General features: G+C 45.0%; 1 protein-coding gene across 5 annotated transcripts in view; it reads left to right on the forward strand.

Annotated features, from left to right (window-relative positions):
* Positions 1 to 24,990, forward strand: part of LOC147706636 (cell adhesion molecule CEACAM16-like) — a 109,861-nt gene that overhangs the window by 21,445 nt on the left and 63,426 nt on the right. For 2 of the 5 annotated variants that reach the window (XM_086933122.1, XM_086933126.1), the window contains exons 1-3: positions 9,089 to 9,303; positions 11,298 to 11,663; positions 21,623 to 21,688. In XM_086933122.1, the coding sequence (XP_086789248.1) occupies positions 9,234 to 9,303; positions 11,298 to 11,663; positions 21,623 to 21,688 (502 nt within the window). In that variant the 5' untranslated portion in view covers positions 9,089 to 9,233. Of the gene's footprint in view, positions 1 to 9,041; positions 9,304 to 11,297; positions 11,664 to 21,622; positions 21,689 to 24,990 lie in introns of those variants that run through there. The other 3 variants (XM_086933125.1, XM_086933123.1, XM_086933124.1) reach the window with 2 other exon arrangements.

Below are 24,990 nucleotides of genomic sequence, written 5' to 3' on the forward strand. Positions count from 1 at the left end.
CAAATAAAAGCCCGAACTCCCCACAAAAAAGAGCCCAAAACAACCCCCGCCCACCTAACTTAATAGACTTGCAAATAACCACTCGTTTGATTACTGAAAATGCAAATTGGAAATAGTTACCAGTATAAATGAATGTATCTCGCCATTAAGTTGCATAATTATATTTTTTAATGTCTTGCTTGTACTAATCGTTCCGTTCATCGACTCGCGTTCGGGAAAATTGCTTGCATTCATCGGAAAGTGGAAAGACCCCATACAACAGTTTCCACATCTAACATGGACGTACTCTTGGCCCTTTTAAGCATACAATAAGGAGCATATTCGGTCTAGTCTCATTCATTGTTGATGACGTCTTTAGCTTTCTTCGCGCGATGCTAAGACTCAGGTACTGATCTCGTGATAGTTCCAAGACAAGGATTCTCTAATTCACCAAATGGATTTTGTATCTCTGGGCCAGGTAGTTTGTGTCACTTAGGGTTTGGGATTTGTAGCCGTGCCCTTCTACCAGCTTCTTGTACCGTCACTGCAGGATTCAGGTGCTGGGAAGGTAGGGTTTGCACGGCAGCTGAAGGCCAAATGACTGGGTTCGGGAGGTCAGTTCGGGGTAGTGATTCTCTGCGGGAAGGCCAGCAGTGCAGTTGTAGGGACCCTGTAGGTTGATTAGTGTGAAGGCTTCAGGGCAGTTTACCTGCCCGCGAGTCAACATCGTACATCCGCGCAGCTTATCAGACCTTCATTACACACACGTTCGTAACACAGTCTATATCTATATGGTATGCGAGAGAGTAGCTAATTTAATTGAGGAGCAACGACTGGGTGTGCCTTGCTAGGCTTCTACTCTTTGTGGGTTGTTAGGATTGTTAATCTGACCAAGCGGCGTTGTGATAGTGTTTACATTGGCTGTGTATGGTTGCGCGGTTTGTGTTTCGGCAAAACCTGTGTTTGTTTTCTTTACAGTAATTGTGCGTTTACAGTGTGCGTGAACTTTATATCTAATGTCAGTTGCAGGACCTATACTGTGCAGTTGTTGTCGGTGAGCCCTGCCAGGCCTCTGCATCTTGAGGTTTTGCTGTGGCTATAATGCATATAAACACTCAACGTACCATAATGTACGTCTGCAGGGCAACGTTTGTACATTGTCAAAGTTTGTACGTTGCCATTGTTTTACATTTGCTACGTGTACTCGGTGGGGATACTGTGCATTTGCATGGTGAGAAATCTGTACTACAGCCGCTGCGTAGGAATTGTCTTTGTGCTTTACACAGCTGATCATCTTCGCTCTGTCTTTGTAGTTCCAGGTACAGCATCTGCAAAGTCTGCACACGGGCACAATTAGTTGTCAGCTACTGTCGTCTTGCCATGCTGGGGTTACGTATCTGTGCGCATCACTATTATTTTGTTGTACATTGTAATTCAAGTGCACACTGCGATAATGTTGTGCCGTTGTCGGCGTGCTCTTTCAGAGTAGTGTGTACCCGCTGTGCGCTGTGATTCATTTTCCTTTTTTATCTGCAATGCAAGGCAAATGCTGCCACTACATTTTTTATTTGATTCGCACAGTCTCTCAGCACTGCAGTTTGCATCCTTTGCAGATGCCCTATTTGTGCCATGATAAAAACGCACCCCTGGCTCAGGTAGAGTGACTTCCCCCGCCCCGAGATGTCCCGCAGGGAGCCCCGATCTCCCCAGAGAGCCCCCTGTCTCCCTCAGAAAACCTCCAGCCTCTCCAAGTCTCGCACCAGGCGTCTCCCTAAACATAGGGAATGTCTTATAGCCACAGCTGCAGACTTGGGAGCTTCGAGTCTCGGCGTCGACTCAACATCCTGTGATTCTGGGCCAGTCACCTAATCTACAAGCAAAATAATTGGTGCTCATGCAAAAACGCTCCAAAGCCCTTGGACTGAGTTCGCTCTACATAATAATTTTTTTTTTAAAACATTCTTCACATTTACTCTTTACAAAATGATGTCACTGTCATAACTGTTATTTTACTGCAGATTTTGCCAAATCACTCAATTCACTGATAACGGTGCCTGGCTAATTCGACGCGTTTTGACTTTTTTTTATAGTGGTTTCGAGGAAAAGATTACAAGTTTCTCTCCTAGCGACCCACCAAAACGTTGCATATATGACACAATTAACGGATAGCATAGGTCATAGGACTAAGGGTTGTGCCCTGCATTTTCTTTGCAAAAAAAATACCTAATGTCTATAAATAGATGCTTCAATAACCTTATTTTGTTGCGAGGTACGATAAAAAAGAAAGCAGCAAAATTATGTTTAGAATTTACCTTCCAGCAAATCCGTTCACATTTTATGTTAAAATAAAAGTTTGCTGCTGACATCTACTTTTATCTGAGGATAACAAATTGAATTTTCACAAAACTAATTTAGCCTTTCGTCTTTTAAGGTGAGTTAATTCTCTTCCATTAAATTGAGTGCTATTTCTTAGGGCAATTGCCGAGCAGGAAGCAGTGGATACCAGAGGCCTGCAAAGGGCTCAAGATGCGCGCTCGGTGTGTGTATATACGGTAATATATACGGTAATCCGATTACACGTCACATCACACATCTCTCCAAATAAGGCCCAAGTAATCCCGCTCTACTGGCAGTAAACAAGACAAAGACATTGAGGATACCCGATTCATCTCAATTATATTAAGTTTTATTAAGTTCTGCTTTTTCAGCTCAATTCAGCCATTTCCTTGTCTCCACACCCTGAAAAAGTCCCACAGTTATTAAAAATACCATTCAACGTAGCGCTGCATGAAAATACTGGGTGCTGTGCCGAGCAATCGGGTGAGAATTGTGCAGCGTCGTATTTACTAATATTATTTTAAAATGCAGTGTTAGCGCAACACTAAAGAAATATGCCACGTCACCAAGGGCAGAGAGTAGTGTCTTCCATCAGATTTAAACTCGAGGCGCTCCCTCTAGGGCAAATGTTTGCAAAAGGGGGAGTGACACATAAGGCGGAAATTACACCTTGTGCATGCAAAGGTCACTGAGATTCAGCGGGTCCTCTGTCTGTCCCAGGCTTCATGTCATGCCAGAAGAGCCCATGTAGGCACAGCATCAATGCCAGCATTTCTTCATTCCACATCCATCACTTCTGGTTCTTCATTCTGCATCCCTCACTCCTAGGTACTCATTCCGCATCCCTCACTCCTAGGTACTCATTCCGCATCCCTCACTCCTAGGTACTCATTCCGCATCCCTCACTCCTAGTTCCTCATTCTGCATCCCTCATTCCTTGGTCTTCATTCCAAATCCCGCACTCCTAGTTTCTTTTGCTTCCATCCTCCTTGGGGTGACACTGCCTGTTTTTTTAGGTCAATTTGCCCTGTAGGTGGGGCAGGCGGTTGCAAACTCACAAAGCACCTGTGAATACGTTTCTGTATCTGGGGGGAGCTGCCCTTGTTATTTCTTGCCTCTGTTCCCTGCTGCTGTTCGGTTTTTTTCTTGCCTCTGTGTGGCTCTGTGTGTGTGTGACTCTGTGTGAGGGTGGCTCTGTCTGTGTGAGGGTGGCTCTGTCTGTGTGTGTGGGTGGCTCTGTGTGTGGGTGGCTCTATGTGAATGACTGTGGGTGGCTCTGTGTGGGTGGCTCTGTATGTGTGTGTGTGGCTTTGTGTGTGGTTCTGTGTGTGGGTGCAAATGCAATAGGTCTCGCATTTGCGAGAGATTAAGCTATTGGCATTGTAAATGACAATGCCATTTATTTATATGTTTTTAAAAAAAACAAATAAAAAATGTCATGAGCAATGCCAATAGCTCTAACTTTAACAATGCCGAGACCATTGCATTGTAAATGCTTGTTCAATATTGTTTCACCTGTTCCATCGCTACGTATCTTCAGCCCGTTGATCCAACAGTGCGACTTTCATAGTGAGAGACGTAACCTGTTTTTTTAGCTCATTTACCAATGAATGTACCACATGGAGGACAGTCTAGGCCATTTCCACCCTGTCATCTAACTTAATACAATGGTCGTCGCGCAAGAGATTGATATCATTCGCCCTCCTGTAGATCTTCATCTCAAGCCTCTCTTGCGTGTCTGTGATGGCCTCCAGGATATGGTCCAGCTTGTTGGATGAATTGAGGGGCACTGGGGGTCATCATCTTTGAGCTGGGTCTCTTCCACATAGGGTGGTGTAGTGTCAAGGATGGAGTGTGTGCCTCTGGTCAGGCTCTTGGTCGATTTTGTGTGCACTTTGATGTTCACAAAGGGCTCACCAGGCAGTGAAGAAGTGGGAGGTTGGAGAACAGAGGAGAGTGGGGGCCACCCTCACCCTTGGTCTGCAAGAAGCATGATTTAGCAGCTCCACAGTAGAGCCATCTAAGTGTTGAGCAGCTATGTAGTCATAGGCAGAGCAGGAGTGTCACGCCTCCCGTAGAAGCAGAAACTGGGGATGTGAGCCTTACGTCCCGGTCCACACCCGCTGCGTCCTCACATGCAGGGGTAACCAAAGTCACCGCCAGAGGGAGCACTGGGGAACAGTTATCTCAAGGAACTGGTCCTCTGTTTGCATAGGCAATGGCTTGTGCTGCTCTCTGTCAGTTTGGAGCCCCCAGGCAGAAGACAGAAGCAGCCCCATGTTGCAGGCCCCAGCACGGGGGTCCCAGAGGGAATGACAGAAACCTGGACAAAATTCATCCCCCTTTAACCACATTTGGCTTGCCAAATGGTGACACCCCCAGGGGGCGCCTCTGTCATGCCCCAGGGACCCACCGCATGGTGCTTAATAGGGGGCTCAATGTATGACAGGGGAAACCCATTAAACCAAACGGTACCTGGGTAATATAGACTCAAATAAGAAATTGGTACCTTGGTTATACGGTATGTATTGTAATTTGAAATAATAAGGAATAAAAATAAAGTACTCCCTATATTAGTGTTTATATCACTGTGACCACACTAAGTATATTTATCTCTTTTATATAGTCTCCTATCTCGTCATGACCCACAGACACGTTAGAGGTTATTACTAAATGATTTTTATTTTTTATTTTTATCAAGTAAGAAAGTTTATATATCTCTCATTTCTGATTTTCAAACACGTTTGTATATACAAATAATTTTTACATATATACAACAGAATAGAAGCCCTTCGTTTCGAGTTAGGATGTCTCACCAAAACCTAAAACAGACATTCCTATTGAGATCACGCAGACTCATATGAGGAAAACAATTAGGTGGAACTAATTTAAACCCAATATCTTAAAGATCCCTCAACACACTATTCAAATTAATCAAAATTATTTATATGTATCTGCTGTCTCTTTAAGTGTTTGAAAATCAGAAATGAGAGATATATAAACTTTCTTACTTGATAAAAATAAAAAATAAAAATCATTTAGTAATAACCTCTAACGTGTCTGTGGGTCATGACGAGATAGGAGACTATATAAAAGAGATAAATATACTTAGTGTGGTCACAGTGATATAAACACTAATATAGGGAGTACTTTATTTTTATTCCTTATTATTTCAAATTACAATACATACCGTATAACCAAGGTACCAATTTCTTATTTGAGTCTAATAGGGGGCTCAAGGCTGCGCCATCCCAACAGTGAATGCCTTGTGATGTGGAACCTCGTAGGCTTGTCCCCATGGTTCAGGGCTTTGACGGGTCGCTGCTGCATCTTGGATGCGGTTGATGATGCTGGGCACGCTGGCGGGGGAGGGTGCATGTGGGGGGCGATTTGCTGTAGCACCAATTGAATGGACACCCCCTATATGCAGACTCACAGCAGGAGGTTAGCCGAGTAACATGGGGATTCTAGCTCAGTACCAGAGGCCGCAGCCGTCAGAGCTCTGCATAGCCCATAGTGTCAACATCAGGAACACACCCAACCTGCAAACACAGCAATACCATAATAAAGAACACACAAAACACATTGGTTCTAGGAGAAAACATTGCTGCAGGTTGATTTGCATAAGAAATATGCCAACATGGTGGGTCAACTTACAGGCGATCCAAGGGCAGGCAGCGCCTATGCTGACTGACCACCTGATGAGCCAAATTGCACCGTGGCATAACCAATCGGTGATAACCATTTTGGGGGATTACCCCTTACTTCCTGTGGACCACCAGTCCACACATTTACTCACGCCCCATGAGGGGGCGGAGCGTATCCAGGCAAGCCCTCAGTTACTCAGGTTTACAACCGCCCAAAGGACTCACGGGGCACTGTCGTTTCTCCAGGGTCCTGCCATAAGGACTTCCTGGGGCTATTTGCTATTTGCACCCTTCTTCTGGTCCTGAAGAGGGTACCCCTATGTACCATTCAGTCTCTGGATTGCCCTGTAACTCCGCCATGGCTCTGGGTGTGGAAACCATCATACCCAGGGCCCCCCACCAAAGCAGGCCCTCTTACTTACACTCTGCTGATACTAGGGCATCACCCAGGTCCAAACAAAACAGGTCCATGCCCAACTAGACAAATGGACCCCCATCCACATCAAAACATCCTGTGGTCTCGGCATGCAGGAGACTGATAAAGCCGGGAACCCATTTTGCCCCAATGCTGTTTACCCTCCTGCAAGAAATTTCAACAGCCTTTCCAGACCCGGACAATTTCCATTTACCTCAAACATGGTTATCAGTCCTATTGACTGGACAATTCAAATCTTCCTCTGCAGGTATTTCCCGGCCCTATCGGGGAAACCTTGCGATGTATGCACCAAAGAGACCATGCCTAATTCACCAAGCCCTTCTGATTTTGTTTGAATTTGAATTAGTGTTGAGCCAAGCCCTCATGCTGGGTGTGCTTGCACATGGCTTATTTATCCTTCCGTAGGCACGTTCGATGGCCTCCACTTAAATTGGGAACTACTGTTCTCTGATTTAACCACAGCTTAATTTACCCCATTAGGCATGTTCAATGGCTTCCCTGGGGTTGTGGCAACTGATCTCTACTTTTACCACTTTTTACTAAGAAATCCCTATTGTGCCCTTTGCACCAATAAGGGCTTCTTTTTAGATGGTTCTGCGTCATGTGTTTACCCATTACCGCCCGTCCCTGGTATAAGGCCTCACTGGTAATCATGGTGGAGTTTGCCGTCAAGGCCATTGGTATAATTGTTAACTGTTATTAATTGTGGCCACATAATATCCTTCTCTCTATCAACTGACCTCCGTTGTATGGGAGTCCGGCGCGGCCAGAGATATTACCATAGAAATTGAAACTACTGCTCTCCTCTTGACCAGGCTTCTGCGTGGTATATTCCCTTGTTCACTGTGTACCATTATGTGCAGTTCCATATGGGGGTTGACTAAGCCCTTGGTTACCCCCCTTGCTGGTAAGTCCACATTTGGGGTTCACTAATGACCGTGTGCGGTACCAAGAGAAATATGGACCCCCCCGGAGAATGTCATTGGGCGGGGAGTTTTGTGATAGATGCTGTGTCGCCATGCGGGTGTCCCCACCCGAGTAGTAACCAATAGACCGCTTAAGCCAAAGGTATGTCAGAGTGCCAAAAACGTTTGCCAATGCTTTTGGATTTGAGGACATGGGGTAAAACATATGAGCAGGTGTATCTGCGCCTTCTTGAATGTGAGTGCAAGACGTGCACTGGTAGTTGTCCGAATTTGTGCTCCAACCCATCATTTCCAACACTGTTGAGGTAAGAGCACCCTTTTAGGAATGACAACCCCGCGCCCCACTTGGCTGAATAGCGTTTTCTATGTGTGGCCCATAAACCTACTTTTGCTAAAGGTATACCAGTGTGCCGAACAGATCCCATTGCTTTTGGATCGTGATAACCTGTATTGAAACATGCAAACCAATTTACCTGCACCTTCACTGAAAATGCATATGTGTTCTGGTGGTTGTCAGCATATGTGCTCCAAACTCATCTATCTCACCACCATTGAGGCCACTGCACACTTTAAGATGACAACTAACGCAGCCCACCTGGCTGAGAGACAGCAGGTTGTATTGGCTTAATTGCAGGGATTTGCAGAGGTTTTTTGATTCCTAACCCATAGCGAACACATTAATGGTGTCATATCTGGTTAGAGGGAATGTATGCATTGTGCCCACTATTGCAGCCCCCGGACCCTATCTTGGTGTGACAACTTGCGCAGCCCACCAGGTTGCAGCTGTGACCCTTGGTGCCTAATCCTGCAATAGCCTTAGTTCACTTAATTTTCCCTGGAATTGACGGTGTGATCCTTGGCGCGAAAAGGATCGTCAGCTGGGTGGGGGAGGTACATATACCCGCCCCACTGGCGCACCGGAAATAGAGTAGCGCTTGGACATCCTGGCAGTCCAAACTCTAGCCCTGTTGTGTTTGTGCCATCATGTGGCACTAAGGAGGCCACCCTCCTATGGGGGCCCCCTGCATGGGCCGCAGGCAGCCTCATTCTGCCGTTAAAGCTGCAGAGCCCCCCTGGTGAGGCCTCAGTGCCCGCCATGGCGGCCCACCATCAGCGCGCACCCTCCCTGATATGTGCTGGGGCTTAAGAGACTGGGTGACTGGGTGCAGGATGACTGCAGTGGCCAAATCTCCTCAGATGTGGTCATCTTCATGCACGTCTGGGCCTTACCCACACTGATTGTAGCCAAATCCATCTCTACAAGTTTATGAGCCTGCGACACAATCCATGGGTGGGTGCTCAGGAAGGGCCATGGACCATTCGATCTAAGCTTCCCTAAAGCAGAGTAACACAAGGCAGAGCATTGGCCGGAATGACTTGTGGTTACAAACCAAAATAAATCACCATTTGAATTGGTTTGTGAAGACCAACCTGGATCTTGCTTCAGGTCTGTGTTAGATGAGTGATGCAAACTCGATGCAAAATCTTTCTGGATCTGGGTTTTTGTGTCTCCATGTCCTGTCTGAGATAGCAGGCTTGCAAAGTTAAAAATATAACCAAAGGCGTGGGAACCGTTTCCTGCTAGAGAAGAGGAACTGACTAGGATGGCGAAATAAACCCAAGCAGAGGTTTTCTGCAGAAGAGTGACCGACTCTAACCACAGCCCTTAACCACAGACCCATGGAGTCACAGCTGGTGAGGGGAGGAGACATCCCTGCAACACAGGGCCGGAGGAGACTGGAGAGAGGCCAAGAGCAGACACTCACTGCACACAGGAAGGGATCGGATTTTGGACGCCTCAGGAGTCCTGTCTCTGCAGACAGGGGAGTGAGGACACAGGGCGGGATCTCCACACTGAACTCTTCTCCCAGCTCAAGTGTGAGCTCAGCTCGTGGTGTTTGAAGCACAATGGTGAATCCCCTGAAGAGCTCGAGGCCCGGTGGACGAGTTCATGGCGGCTGGGGCTGGATCCACACAGGTGAGGCAAGTGACAGTGAGACTCTATGACCGGTGCCTGTAGTTTCTGCACACAGGAGATTCCCAGGGTCACACATTGCGTCATCTAGAGATAGAGGACACTGACCTCACAACATTACTAATTAATTGCTATGTCGGTAGCTTCAAAATCTAAGATTGTGGAAAGCCATGTCTCCCATGAATGACGCAAGCATGACGTAAGCAGGGAGATAAAAGAGGCAGGCGTGTTTCTGAATTGCTCATTAATATGTTCTTCCATAGTTGTATAATGCACTTAAAAGACCTTGAGAAGTCTTCCAAACACATAGGTTGTGAATTAAAGAGGTGACGGAGTAACACGGGGTGAGTGTTCCTACAGTTAGTGCACCCCAGTTACAAGATGCGCACTATTTGTGTGCACTATTGGTCCTAATTGTGAACTACTCGTGAACCATTGTTATAAGGTGACCTAATGCCTCCTAATCTCCAGGGCGAGAGTTGTTTACTGTCCGTGACCTCCATCCGGGGCCCTGTGCCCTGGTATCTGGGAGACCTTCATCTCTTTGCATGACCTTCATGAGACCTTGATCCACAAGGAGATGAACTGGGAGAAAGGTGAAGTGTAGGGAGCCTGATGTGTGGACAGAGCCCTCTCCAGAAATGACCGCCTTGGGGAACAGCGGTGGGTGGTCTTTGAGACAACGCAAAGTCAACAGTAAGCTTTGCAAAGCCACGCAAGGGAGATTTGTGCCACATCGCACAGCATTGTAAAGAAATGCAACACAATGAAGTTACAGGAGCTGCGTTTCACAGCATTTCTACTTGGGGGGCATTATATGGGTGGAGTGTTGCCATGCGTCCACACATGGATGGTGCCACATTCCCATATTTACAACGACGAGTAAACCAAAGAATGTGTCAACACTGGAGTGTATCGAGGAGAAGCATCTTTATTTCTCCTCATTATTTCATCCACAGGAGCCGCATTCCGCAGCGCACATAGAAAGAGAACATGTCTTGATGCCTTCATTTTGTGCAGGAAGTTATAATTTCCTGCACAAAACCAATCATGTTTGTACTGCAGGCGCTATTGTGCAAGGGTGCCTGTGTTGGCGCTAGCAGCACACCGTGCACCAGTGCAAGGGGAGAGCAGGAATGATCCATATCTTTGTAAATAGTGCGTATTTCTGCTCCCTCCCTTTCACGCAGCGCAGAAGCGCTGCTTGGGGCGCTGCAGGGCGTGAAAGTTTAGTAAACGGGCCCTACATGTGGTGAGAACCTACAGCAGGTCACTTTGTTCCAGAGACCCTCAGATCTCCAAACCCACAGATTTATTGATCCAGTCCAGTGAGGCGGCTTCGAGGCGGGAATTGATGAGATCCAGACCCCTGTTATTGCCAATATCTGCCATCAGGGCTGGCGGGGGAAGTGACGCGTCTTTCATGGTAGGCGTGGCCACCTCTGTGACCCTACAGCTGACTCCACGGCCCCCCCTTGTGTCTGTCCAGAAGTAAAGGTTGATCGGGTTAAACTGCTGAAGCCTTTGTAATGGACATTAGGGGTCTCGGGTCAGTGATGCTGCCAAGGTTTGTGGAGACTGGTCCAGGTTACTGAGTTAACAAGGAGTAGGGTGAAGAGACAAGACCCTTGATTACATCACACTCTCAGTGGGAGCAGGACACAGGCTGGGTTTACGGAAGCTTGGTTAAACTGTTTTTTGGATTTTTATTATTTGGTAACCCTGGCATAGGATTATGAAATTAACTGGCGGAATAACTATGTATATTTTATCAGGAAGTTTTTCTCAAATGAGTTGGGATAATTGCGTATTTATTACAAATAAGTTGTATATGACTTCAAGGTCATTGTAGCTCTGCACTGATATTGTGATGCTTTTGTGTAATCCATTCATCTAGTTACAGTCGCCTTTGTCTCTCCGCACCCACTGGTGTCTGTTGTTTTTGGGTTTCAGCCGCAGCACCTCTAATGTTGTTTCTCTTCTGTGTTTTCTTTCAGCCTGGGTGACGTCAGTCTGGGTGACGTCATTGTTCCAATGCACAGCAGCGCAGCTGTCAATCACTCCAGATGTGGTAACCGCGGCGGTGGGAGACAACGTCACCCTGTCTGTGCGGTACGAGGGGCGTTTAGAAAGTGTCGTGTGGTACAGGAGCGGAGGGGGACGCGGAAGTGGCTTCATCCTCAGTCTCTTTGGCAGCGGTCCTCCTTTCTATGGTCCTCAATCCACCGGCCGAGAGTCTCTGCTCCCGGACGGGTCTCTGCGGATCACAGATGTGCAGATGAATTACACCGGAAACTACACCGTGGGCATGCACTTGGAACCGGGGAGGATACAGCACGCCACAGCGCAGCTCAGAGTGCACGGTAAGGTCGGCCACACCTGTCCTGTCACTGCCACCCTGGCCTGGTTCTACGGTGGTGCGATGGGTGCCACCGCACCGGGCGCTGACTTCGGGTGGGGGCATCATTTTCTCAAGTATGTTATCATTTTAAAAGCCCCTCCTGCTGCGGCGTTTTTGGCCTACAGTAATTTTAAGGCATCAGTTAAAATGTCAAGGAAACTCCGGTGATTACTCGTCTTCCTGGAGAGAGACCGGAGGTTTGCCTGGTGGAACTTTGTCTCATCCTAAGGTAGCGCAGAGGGTTAACATGCCTGCTGCTAAGAACGTGTGCGATGCAAATAAAGTGCATATAATGTAAATAGGTCAGTTAGTTCCTGCTTTTGTAAGAGAGCTCCTTTTGTTACTTGTCCTTTATAAGTCAAAATTCTAATATTGAACATTGAGCTATTAACTGTCATCAAAGAGCTGCAAACTGCGTGGTATATGTTAGAGCGTTATGCTTTTTTTGCCCAGCCTTTCATCATCCTAATCTTGCCCAAAGAGCTCATTTGATTAGAAAACAATTCTTATTATTAAAGAGAACCCCTAACCATGATGTTATGTTTTACATTCTGAATTAGCGCCTTACCAGAATAAGGACTCTTGAACTATATTGCCTGCCAGTATCGATGGCATGTCACTCCTACACTACTCCTCGTAGTCCTGTCTGATGTAACATTTCCTATACACTGATGCACACACATATCATTGTCTCTGTACAATGTGTGTGATGTAAAGTGCTCTGACACCTTACACTGGTATGAGTGATGCTATAAATCGAAATGAATCTGAGAGACACTGGTTACGGAGACTTGAGGGGGCACCGTTAAAGGGTGCTAGTGAGGGAATCCATGGCAGAGGTGCTCATTGGGGGGGCGCCAACAGACACCGTCGCACAGGACGCCACCAGTGTTAAGGCCGGCCCTGAAAATATCTGCCTGATTGCCGCACCCCAACACTCTCAGAGCAACAGATATTGTTATCTTGGGATCTAAACATGTCAAAGATAGGGGCCCTGTGTATGGACGGATGTGTAATCTGTGTTACGCTTAGCCAATCCACAAACAAGGAATTCACTGGCTATGCGCCACTGGCCGACATCGTCCAGGCACCCCCCTTCTCTTTGCAATGCAGAGTTCTAACTTACATGCCACACCACACAAAGCAATATTATCCAAATAAGCAAAGCATCTTGCTGCTTTCATTTTTAAGTGACACGTTAGCCTGGTGCACTACGAAAGAATAAACTCTATTTAACCGCTTCCGCGCTACCTGTTTTCCCGCTGTGCGCTGGATTTTAAAAAATCGCGGGTTACGTGACAAAGCCAGCTCGTCATGCGTGTAGCGCAGGTAACGCCCATGACGAGCTGGCTTTGACATCCGCGCGGAAGTGGTTACGTTTCCTCTGAATGTTTGCCAGTGCTCTGTGAATTGTGATGTGCTCCACTGCCCTGTGGCTGACCTGGCTCTAGGTTATCCATGAGGAGCAGCAGCGATGAGGATGAAGTGCACACTACTCTCATGTTGCCTCTATGCCTTTTCCTCCTGCTTCGCCCAGAAAACCAACTCCATAGAATCAGCCAAAATGGCGTCACTGACACCATTTTGACTGATTGAAGATAGTTGGTGTTTCTGGGCAAAGCAGAAGGAAAAGGGCATCAAGGCAACACCAGGTCACTCACATAGACAGTCTTACACAGAGTGATTCTGAAGGGCCACATTGCAGCAGTCTATCTCTGGCTTCGCCCAAGCTGCACCTCTGATGGTTAGAGCCACGAGGCGGGGCCAGGGGGCGGGAGCATTATGCAGTTCGAGTATTACTTAGTACTCACTCACTGGAGCAGGCCCGCACAGGCAGGGACACTGCCTTATGATTCATGTGCTGCAACAATTTTAGTTATCCAGAATGCCCCCCAGCACAAGGCTCCTCCTGTTGCCTCATCACTTTCATTAACCTGGAAGCTAAAATCTATGACAAAAATCTGGCAACAAGATTGTGCAAAGCTGCTCAGTCACTCACTGATACACAGTGACCAGAACCGTAGTTGCCTTTATACCCGGTCGCAGTATGAGACACTCTCTCTAGACATAGGGCCAGATGCATCAAGCGAAATGCGCTCGCAAAAGGGCCAGATTCTCAGAATCTGGCCCTTTGCGAGTGCAATTTTTGCATTTGGGATGCATCATCCCAAATGCAAAAATCGCAAATAGAGAATTCGCTAAATTGCGATTGTTTGCATTTAAGGAATCTCAAATTGAGATTCCTTAAATGCAATGCATGAAAGTATCAAAAATAGCGAATTCGCTAATAGGGCACGCAAATTACCACGAAGTACAACTTCATGGTAATTTGCAAAAACTTTGAAAAATGCACTTTTGTGCATTTTTCAAAGTTTCATGTTGCGCACACACATGCCCTAAGAGCATGTGTGTGCGCAACATATGTGCACAGATCACAGTCAGGGATGTAACAGGGTGACCTTTGGACACCCCTGCACCCTTGAACTCGCAATCTCAATTTGCGAATCGCTAATTGCGATTCGCAAATTGAGATTGTCTTCCCATTCATTCCTATGGGCCTCTAGGCCCATAGGAATTAATGGGGAGGTATTCATTAATTGCGACTTGCAATTTGCGAGTCGCAATTAAGGAATTCTAAGGAATCGCTATTTTTATAGTGATTGCTTGATGCATTCCATTTTGCTATTCCTTATTAGCGATTCCTTGATGCATCTGGCCCTAAGACATCTAATTGGCGCCCTGGAATGATCCCAGTACTGTAATAAAAGCAGGCTCTTGTCTTAATTGATGTTAAGAAGGCTTTGACTCAATGCACTGGTTTTGTTACAACTACCAGCCAGGCCCGGATGAATTTTGGTAAACGTTTTCAGACGCATGTGAGGGTCCTCACTAAGGACACCTGGGCTGCGGTGTTGGTAACAGGACCTTGTCTATCTTCCCCCTGCCCCATCCAAAGGGGCACAACTAAGGCAGTGGTGCCACCTCCTTCCCCTTCTGTTTGCACAGGTTAGTGAACAATCAGTCGCATGGGTCTGTTACCATAAGGGCATGTATGTCTGAAACATGGCACTGAAGCAATTTTTGTTTTGTTATTTACCACCAACTTGAAGTTGGTGGTAAATAACGAATCCTAACATGGGATAAGCACTCATTTGAGGGCTCCCTACATTAGGAATTTGGTAATTTACTGAATCGGTATTTAAGAAATTGGTAATTTACCGATTCCTTAAATTACCGATTCAGTAAATTACCGAATCCTTAATTTCGCCTCTACATCAGAAACGCCTATTACCGGTCGGTAACGGCCGAAATTCGTAAATTTCGGCCGTTACCGACCGGTAATAGCCTTCCTACATCTGGACCACAGTCTTTTTTTTCAGAACAGACCGATAGGTGCAGAAACGGGTTTATGTCCTTGTAATTCTCCTCGAGTTCCATCTGATGATATCCCTTATTTAAATCAGGCTAGAGAACACCGTTGCATCATTTAATTGTGTTATCGTTTCAACAAAGCGCTGACCTGGATTGCTTCGTTTATTAAATACATCAAGGCAGATGCCTACAGCTCCTTCACTGCCTCTTTTGGGGATAACCGCTATGAGAGAAACCCATGGCATTGGACAAGTGGAACATTCAAGAATATCACGTATGAGTTTTGATTCAAGTTCTTTTTCGACTGCCTTCTGCAAATGCAATGCAATCCATCTTTGTCTGTGAGCAAAATGACCGAAATCCTCCTCTATATGTAACTGTACTTTCTTAGTCTTGTGTTTTTTTAACCAATTATATATCAAAGGGTACTGATATACTATTTCTTGGTGAGCATTCATGCTATCAGTTCCATATCAGCAGCTGTGCTGAAGCTGCGTAAACAGGCACTGGACGCCGTACCTGGAAGTTCATGAATGGGAGCCTGCACTTGGGTATTCTTGTGTTTTATCGTAGTTTCAAATGAACCTTGACTTTCTAAGGGTGTCAAGGCAGCCCATGTATATATTTTAATTCTCAATGGCATAAGTTGGGGCAATGGAGATAATCCATTGTATTTATTCTCAGGCATAATGTTTAGCCAAGCACCACAGTTGATAATGAAAGGTATCAAACACCGTTTTATCTTTGGAGTAATCTTTGGACAATGCTTGAAAGACTTGGGTGCTTTTTCATGTCGACTCTTCTTTCACTTGTACATTTCTTCACATGCGCTAGTCCCACACATGCATGTTTCTCTGAGGTAAACATCAACATTACTTTCACTTGATACTGATATTGAAGAACGTGTCTACGATGATTTTGATGACAACCAACTTCGTTTGTTGTTAATTTGCCTCGGCTGGTGTGGCCGCTCGGCCTTGTGGATGTGCTTCAATTGTTGTTTGTGGAATGTTTAGATGGCCATTTGCTCAAATCTGAATGATTTGGAGCCTGTGCAGAAGATAGCCAGGCAGGCCAGTATACAGAGCGTTGGCGTAGTCCAGCCTGGATAAGATCAGGGCACAAGTAATCGTCTCTTTGGCTACACGTGGGAGAAAAGGGAACATTTTACTGAGTGTTTTGAGGGTACCAAAACAGACTCCTGTCAGTTTCTTTACATGGTCCCTAAATCGAAGGTCCTCACTAAACCAGACCCCCAGATTTTTTGCAGGCCCGCCCTCGGACTGTGGTCTAGGGTGGTTGGGCGGCCACAGGCGGTGTCTAAAATCTGCAGGTAACTGGCCGAATAGGAGGACCTCCAATTTATCCTCATTGCATTTGAGAGAGGCTTGGGCCATTCAGTGAAAAACAGAGGTGAGGCACATCTGTGCCTTGAGCGTGTTCAGGTCCGTAGCTCCCCAAAGTAAAAAGCAGCTGTGTATCATCAGCATATGCCATTACTTTCGCGCAAAGTTCCTCAGCTAGATAAATCAGTGGTGTTAAATAGACATTAAATAGCAGAGGACTCAGGGTGGAGCCCTGCAGAACTTCAGTGGTCAGGCTTCTGACAGAGGAGGCACAGCAGCCCATGCAGACCTGCTGTGAGCGGGACTCCAAAAAGGATTTGACCCGATCCCAAACCAAGCCCGAGATCCCAATTGCAGAAAGCCTGGCCAAGAGCCACTGGTGGGGAACCGTATCGAAGGCGGCAGAGAGGTCAAGTAGCACCAGGGCCGCCCTGCCGTCCCCATCAAGACACTCTATGATCGCCTGCACCAGAGCAGGCTCAGTGCTGTAAGCCGCTCCGAAGCCTGACTGAGCTGGGTGGAGGTGACAAAATGGCGACCAGCCTACCATTGCTTGGAGGCCCTTTTGCCTTTATGTCTGGTTAAATTAAGCCCTCCTTCTCATTCTTTATCCGGACTTCGGTCAAATATTACATCATTTTTCTATAAATAAACTGCATCCTGAAGATAATGAATTATCTTCATTAGAAAAATACTTGACCCTATTTGGTCCTGAATAAGACTTGATCTTAATTCGTTAAATGAATCAGTTAACACATGGTTTAGAGCCTGCCTGACCTTTATTATCACCTCTAATGCATTTAAAAATATAACTTCTCTCTTAGCTCATACAGGGGTTTAAAACCACAGCTGTATTTCAGTGACCTTCCAAAACTCAAAAAAGAAAAGTGACTGTTTGTTGAATGAAAATATAGAAACAGCAGAACTGTGTACTTAATCTTAAATAATTTGTCCTCCAAGGTTTTATGCCCTAATGTGTCATGTAGTTTCTAGGACCCCCCAGGACCTGCACGATTTGATTGATCTGAACTGAGGTCTTGGTGTGAAGACAGACTCCGGACACCCAAGCGGAATGCGTCAGCCGTTAGACCTGTTAGCTGTACTGTGCCACTACCACCCTCCTGGACTATACAATGTGGTCGGTAGTCTCTGGCAACCAGTGAACATGACAACCCTGATTCCTCAGATACAGTGGAAACAATAAGATATCTTTTGCTCAGTCACTCGTGCTTACTTTTCTCAGAAAACATAGAATGAAGATTGGAATGGTTTCAATAAGTATTTATTGGTCAAGTGTCAGTCTAGTATGAAACATGTCGGCTGCGCCAATCAAAAGACAGGAGCAAACAAATGTAATCGCTAGAACCAATATCATGAAAAGTAGATACATTTCTACCAAAGTGCTAATAAGATGAATGAAAGCCGTTTACATAAAACAATAGCCTTGGCGTACTTCTACGATGCGTATCCTACTTAACCTTGCCTAGCCTAGAGGTGTAAGTGAAGCATATATATGTATAAGTGCTAGGACATGTCCTAATGGAACCTGATGGAGCCAAGAATTCCTGATGGTTCTGAATGAAGGATCCCGTCTCTGCATTGAGGATGGCACCCAGCAAGGGATGTCAGATCTCTGCCTGTCGAAGGATCAGCCTGCAGAGTCTCGGTCCAGCCTGGAAGGAATTCTTCCTCTGTCTTGGTAAGGGGGAGTGAGAGTCATTTATACTAAAGTGGTCAGTCCGAGGTTTTCTGGAATTGATATGTACTGAAAACATTTGCTAATCCCCTGCTAATCCTTTTCTAAACAAACATGATAATATGCAGCTGCCTGTTGGCCATGAATGAAAAAAGAGATGACCCTTGTACAGAATAAATCTACTGTGCCTGGGGACATGTTTTGTGTACGTCAGGTACAGGGATTAAGATAAGGTACCATGAGCCCGATGTCGGAGAGACAGAAGTAAGCTACTGGGTAAAAGGTCACCTGTGTAATACTTTTATGTCGTGTGGATGGGGCAAAATGTACGTAATCGGTATGTACATGATGGAACTAACCTAAGGGACTTGACAAACGCCTTAGTCGACAACTCTCCATTACTCTTGGGTAGAAATGAGTTGCATAAATACATACACTATAGATCTCTTTGCCAGATATTTACTAGGATAATTTAGAATTGGATTGAAAATTTAGAGTATTAATGCTTAGAGTGGGCAATTAAAAGGCAAATGCAATGTAGTAAAAGTGTTTTAACTGTAAGTGACAATTTGACAAAGTTTATTTACCCCACTGTATGTAATGTCTTAATGTTTTAGATATAATATCAACTTTCTTAAATTCAAACGTTTGCCACAATAGATGAATTTCTTTCTGAATAATGATATCAAATACACTAGATTAAGGAGGAGAGGAACTGTCTCTCCACAATGTCGGTTACTCTCAGGTCATTGATGAGGGGTGGCGAGGATTTTGTGATTCAGGAAATGATCGCAGATAAGGTCACATGTGTCAGTTTGGTTCTCTTCAATACTTGATTCGTTGTAAGATATTCAAGTGCATGGTCCGATGCCTTGTGGTAGTCATCTGCCAGAGAGGAGGGAGACCTGGGCTGACTGACAAGAGGAGGAGTCGCTGGAGGATTTCAGAATCTGAAGAGAGCATTATGTGGTAGAGTGAGATTTTAAAATCAGACAAAAACATGCCCAAAACCACAACAGTGAATATGGTAAACACTTTCTGCATAAGTCGTATGTAAGTCTCTATTGACCACATATTAGAAATCATTACAATCATTTAGAATAAAAGCAAAAAGTCTTAAAACAGTTTTCAAAAAGATTTTTTGCACAGATGCATTACCAATTTCAAGATAATTCAGGGATGACATACTGTACTGGACCATTAAAATCACATAAAACGTCATAAAAGTAATATTTTGTCCATTTCATAATATAAACACTCTATATAATAATAATAAAAACTTCAATGCTTTCAATCTTAGCCGCCTAGCCCAGCCCTTTAATTAAAGTGCCTTTGTACAATCCCTTTGCGCAAGCTATACTTGATACGGACATAATATATAATAATAATAATAATAATAATAATAATAATAATAATAATAAATAATAACTTAATCTATAAAGTGCCTCTGTGTCTCTACTCAAAGCTTAACAGCATTTTATTAGGATCATATGCAAGATAACCTATGTTCTTACATTTTTTTTCTTAAGTAGCGAGTTAAGATTAGAATTACTTGACTATTGTCCAACTTTAACAACTGGTTGCAATGAGCTTTACTAATTACAAACAGTAGGGTTTTACTTTAACTGAAACCCATCTTACACCAGTGCAATAGCAATACTAATACAGCAACAATTTTATGAATATAACCATTTATTATTCCTGTAACACAGGCAAAACATCAGCCTGGGTCAGTTTCTTCTCAGAACTAAGGATGAACTTAACAAAATGGGTTGTTAAAGCGATGGTATTCCCTGAGAGACATGATATAATTGCTTTATGGTACATTCTTACTCCTATTTCCTTAAAAATAGATTTTGACAGTGTGTGTCTCTCTTGTCGCACTCTAGAGCAAATACATGCAATTTGCAATAGCGTTTCATTGACTCAACCACATAATCTACAATTTTGTGTTTGCCAATGTTGTACCCATCTCGGAGTCCCATCCTTTGTTGGTTAGCAGCGAAATCTTAACATAAGATATCTATCCCTTAAAACCAGTTTTAAATTGGAGGTTAAGAAGGGCTGGGGGTCAGTTTTATTGTACGAGTTAATAACAGATCGAGCATGCCTTTTTTTGCAATCGCCTCCTTATCCAATAAAAACGATAAAACAATTGTTGATTGATTTAACATCAGCTTTAAAACAATGGGGCATATTATCAACAAATAGTGATAATTATCACTATGTAGGCTTAGCAGCAGTTTTTTTATCGCCACGCATCACTGGATTTTATCGCTGGGATAACGTGCGATTAGCAACGTTTAGCACAAAAGTGATAAAATTCCAGGCGATAGAGGCAAAATCCGTGAATATCGCTGAGAATACAGCGATATTCACGCATTATTGCTAACAGTGTCTTAGCCATTATATCCACCTCCCATTGGATATAATGGCTATGAACTGGTCTGAGCAGGCATTGGTTTTTGGAGATATTCGCACTTAGCCTGAATATTTCCAACGCCAAGCCTATGTTGGTAATAGGCGATAGCGAGGTTAGCGACTGCTTTCAGTCGCTAACAGGTTTGCATGTCATTAGCAATAAATATCGCTGACATGCAAAGCGGGCCCCAAACCGCTCTCTATAGCCTACAAGCTGACGCTAACTGCTGTTAGCCACAGCTTGCTAATAGGGCAATAGAATTATTGCCGCTTAGCAGCCTAAAACAGCTGCTAAATTGGCGATTATTCCCTATCGCCACCCTTGATAATATGCCCCAATGTTGTTTCTATCCACACGTTCCCAAGACGGGAACTTAAAAGTGTTTAGGCTCTCCGTTAAATAGGATCTCCAAGCACTAGCATAGTCTTTACTTATTATTTCTTGCCAGCAAGAGTTGTCAAGAGAGTCAGAATCCAATAGATAAAAAGAAAATAGACATTTTAGAAACATGGATTTTAGAAACGTGGATTGTCTCACCAGAGTTTGGCTAATAGGCCAAACCCTATTCTGTCATTGAGACTGTTCTAGGGAGAAGGGCAGTAAATTCAAACCTATAGTCACTTGGCATCAATCCAGGACAAGTTCTCTAATGATGAAAGTTTGCAGAGGGGACAATTTGAACAAGTCGATGAAGAAGTATGTTGTCATTTCCCAGGTGAGCAGATGATTACATCTTCTTGTGGAAGCTGGTGCAGCCACCGTAGATGATTGGTGATGGGACCCATTGTGACCCCCTTGTGTGCCAAACCATACACCTGAAGTTTAAAGACTCCTTACATATGATTACTTGTTAAAAAAGGTTTTCAGTATGTCATTGACACAACTGTTGCAGATGTTAATCAGAACTGTTAGGTTGGATAGAGGCTAGAACCTTTAGTTGGACCAAAATGACTGATGGAAAGGAGGAATAGTTTTTGTGGAGCAGTAAAATTGTTTCCAAGGATAAGAAATTAGAGGGCCTGGTGATGCACTTCACAATTAAGTGATCAAAGGATTCATCGATTGAATTTCTGATTGCTTTGTAGCGCCTGAAGCTGGTGGAAATAACATCCGGACCTCCACCCCGATGATCGTCTCTATTCCAGAGAGAGGTAGGTCAGAGTGAAGTTTGGTATGAATTTCTTCTGTAACAAGGGTTATGTGTTGCAGATTATGGGTGATTGTCATGGGTGAAGCATGAATTTCATGTCTCATTTGGTGACTGACAAGCACTGAGCTGTACCTGTTAGTATGGGGAGCAGCAACCCAACACCCCAAAATGTAGGCACTCTGATATTCAGATCACCCCATGGTTTACCTTTAGCGGTTCCCTTTCAATCCTCAATCTATCAATCTATCAATAAAGAACCTCATCCTCATTATCAGACCTAACATTAATCTAGCCAAGTATAAATAATTAACATCCAGTAATTGAGTTCTAGATCCGGATTAGTTAAAGGGTTTTATTACAAAATCTCAAAATCAAGGGGTACAGAGTAGTGCAAAATATGCTGTGAAGTCTCAAATGCATAATACATAGTCAGAAATCCAATTATTCTAAGTCCCAAGTGAACAGCTAAATTATAAGTGGAGAGGACAGAGTCCTCTGTAGAAAAGGAAAGTCATCTCATTATAATTGATATAACCACAAAGGAAACCTCTGGGAGGGACACCTGAATCGTCTCAACCCTTCCCTTAGGGTACTTAAGGGTTTACCTGTGGATGCGTCCCTAGATTTTTTGTGGGACAAGATCCAGATCTGACACTACTTCTGCTTTGACCGTCTGGGCACTCTGGACATCCCTGGACTTTGCTCTTGGCACCAAGACTGCAACTGGGGGGACTAATGCTGCTCCTAGTCTCTGGTGCACAGTCTATGCCTGTGCTTCAAACAGTATCCTCCCAACGCCTGTGGACATCCAAGACTCCTGAAGGAATCTTCCTTGGAGTGAAGGAGTCACTTCCCCGCATCTGCAGTCACTGCAACAAATCTGACCAGTCTGCTGATCCTGGGCTCCCACTGACTCAGAAAGGCTCAGCAACACAGGTGGTGGTTCTTCAACTCCGTCAAGGCCTGCACTGTCTTCTCACTGAGTTTGAGGCCAGTATCCCTCGTTGGAACCACAGGAACCGAACCAATGTGCACCACCTTAACTTGTCATTGCAAATGCTTATTGGCTCTCTTCCTCAGAGATCTTTGGGCTCCATGTAGACTCAACCTCAATCATCTCCTGTGACCAAGATATTCCTCCTCACCACATCTCGTGCACTGTGGACCTGCCTCGTTGGCAAACTGCTCGAGGTCTTTTTGCGACTCCAGTGCCTCCGTCCTGTGGGTCCTCTTGAGGGTCTTCTTTTTCTCCAGTGTGATCCCCTGATTGCTCGGGCCTACTCTGACTCCCCTGCTTGTTGTGAGTCTCTTGGACCTTGCTGATCCCAAAACTGCACCTTTTTTCGCTTGCCATGTTGTTTGCAGTTGCCATGGCTTGTTGGTGTTCCAGACTGACAGCAACCCCTTAACTCTGAATATCTGATGTGGGTCAGCTTATGAACAGATCCTGGTCTTCCACTTCATTGCCTGGTCCACACAGCTGCAGTTCCAAGGTCACTGTCAACTCTCAACACCCGATATCGGTGGGCATTTGTCGCATGAACTCTGTCCCCTCTGCTTGCAGGTACTTCTCATCATGAATCCACCTTTGGGTTCCACTGGATACTTTACCCTTCTTGTCCAGCGGCATCTTCCTGAAGTTCTCCATTGAGGTTGACGGCGGTTTTGACTCCACTTCCCACCTATGCACCCGGCTTCCCTGATGTAGGTGTCATGGTTCCTAGGAAATCCATGGGTTGGGTGGCTCCTTAACGTTTTGTCTTCCATTGGGATTCTTCATGGCCCGCTGGGAAGGGTCCTTCTTCTTTAAAATGGCAACTGCGACTTTACCATTTACCCATTTACTTGAATTGAGCCAGCGGTAGTGTTCCCACACTGCACACGGCCTCTGTGGGGTTCCTGGTTACTTACCTTGGGTGGCTCCTTGTGTCCCCAGAACTTCTACATCTTCTGGGTACAGTCTTGAATTGAGTCGTGGTTCGCATCCCACTATTTTAGTATATGGATTGGTCTCCTCCTGGCGACCACTGTGTATTTATACTACTTACCTGTTTTGTTTGCAAAGTATTGTGTGCATTGTGTAATTCTCTGAGTTAGAGATGTTTGTATATGTTAGTGAGTGTCTTATAAGAAATATCTATTTTTATAAATACATTGTAGGTTTTTTTCCATTTAACAACAAGCTGGAGGCTTTCTAAGGTTGTCTAACACCACTAAAATCACCATAAGGGTAGTAAGGATTAGTGCCGGGTGCTACACTTCCGTAAGTGAGCACCATATACTTAGCCATCCTCCTATATTAGTCTGCAGCGATCGAGATTCAAGACTGCATTGTTTTACCAGCTAATCATGGTGTGGATTAACAATCACTAATATTAAGCACATACAAGACAGCTTAGAAGAAGTACGTTCTACTGAACTTAGAGTTGAGTAGTTAAGAGTCTGGCACAACCCTTTTTCCAACCTCAGGGAGTTTAGCCTCCAGGAGGGTAGGTAGGTGCAACACCTCACTACACCCAGAGCCATGTCTTTAGTTGGGAGACCAGTGTACCCAAGTCTACTAAGTACAGTGGTCTAAAGTTCCAGGAACTAAGGGCCCTGTGTAGCCTTAGGAAGATAAAGACAGGTTGCAACCCCACCATGGAGCTGCTCTTTGAACTGCTGCAGCAGGATGACAAAACTCCAGGAGGGACAGATGAACAGGCTCGTGTGGGTGGAGATACTCTTGAAGAGGGAGCACCATTGGTTCATCTAGTGACCTCAATTCAGAGTATGGGCAAGTGGAATCAAATGAGCCCAACCTGCTAACCTCTGGCCCCTCAGGGAATAGGTAACTAGTGCAGATGGCAAATAGGACATTCCCTTTGTTCCCCCTGGGAGGGTTCAGAACAGACCAAGGAGGTCTAGGTCCTCCTCTATAGAATCCAATGCTTCAGGCACTTCCATAGGGACCTCGATTTCTAGTAGGAGGACAACTCTTTGGAAAGGGAATACCAAATGCTCAAACTTGAGAAAGCTTGGCTTAGGCTCAGACAAGAGCAGTTGTCCCTTGAAAAAGAGTCCCTTGAAGTACAGAAGACTAGGAAGAAATTGGGACAAGATTCCCATGGCGGCAGCAACAGTGTCCCTAGATTCAGAGAAAGTTCTTTTGACAATAGGAACCTAAGCAGGATAGTTCCTCCTTACCAGGAGGGGGATGATATCCATAAATGTGGATCACTGCTTTGGAGAGGGCCTGCAAAGTTCAAAGGGTCCCTCAAGAGCAGTGGGAAGCTATCATGTGGCTCTCCTTTGCTTACAAAG

Source organism: Lissotriton vulgaris, chromosome 7 (genome assembly GCF_964263255.1).
Source record: "Lissotriton vulgaris chromosome 7, aLisVul1.2, whole genome shotgun sequence".
Lineage (NCBI taxonomy): Eukaryota > Metazoa > Chordata > Amphibia > Caudata > Salamandridae > Lissotriton > Lissotriton vulgaris.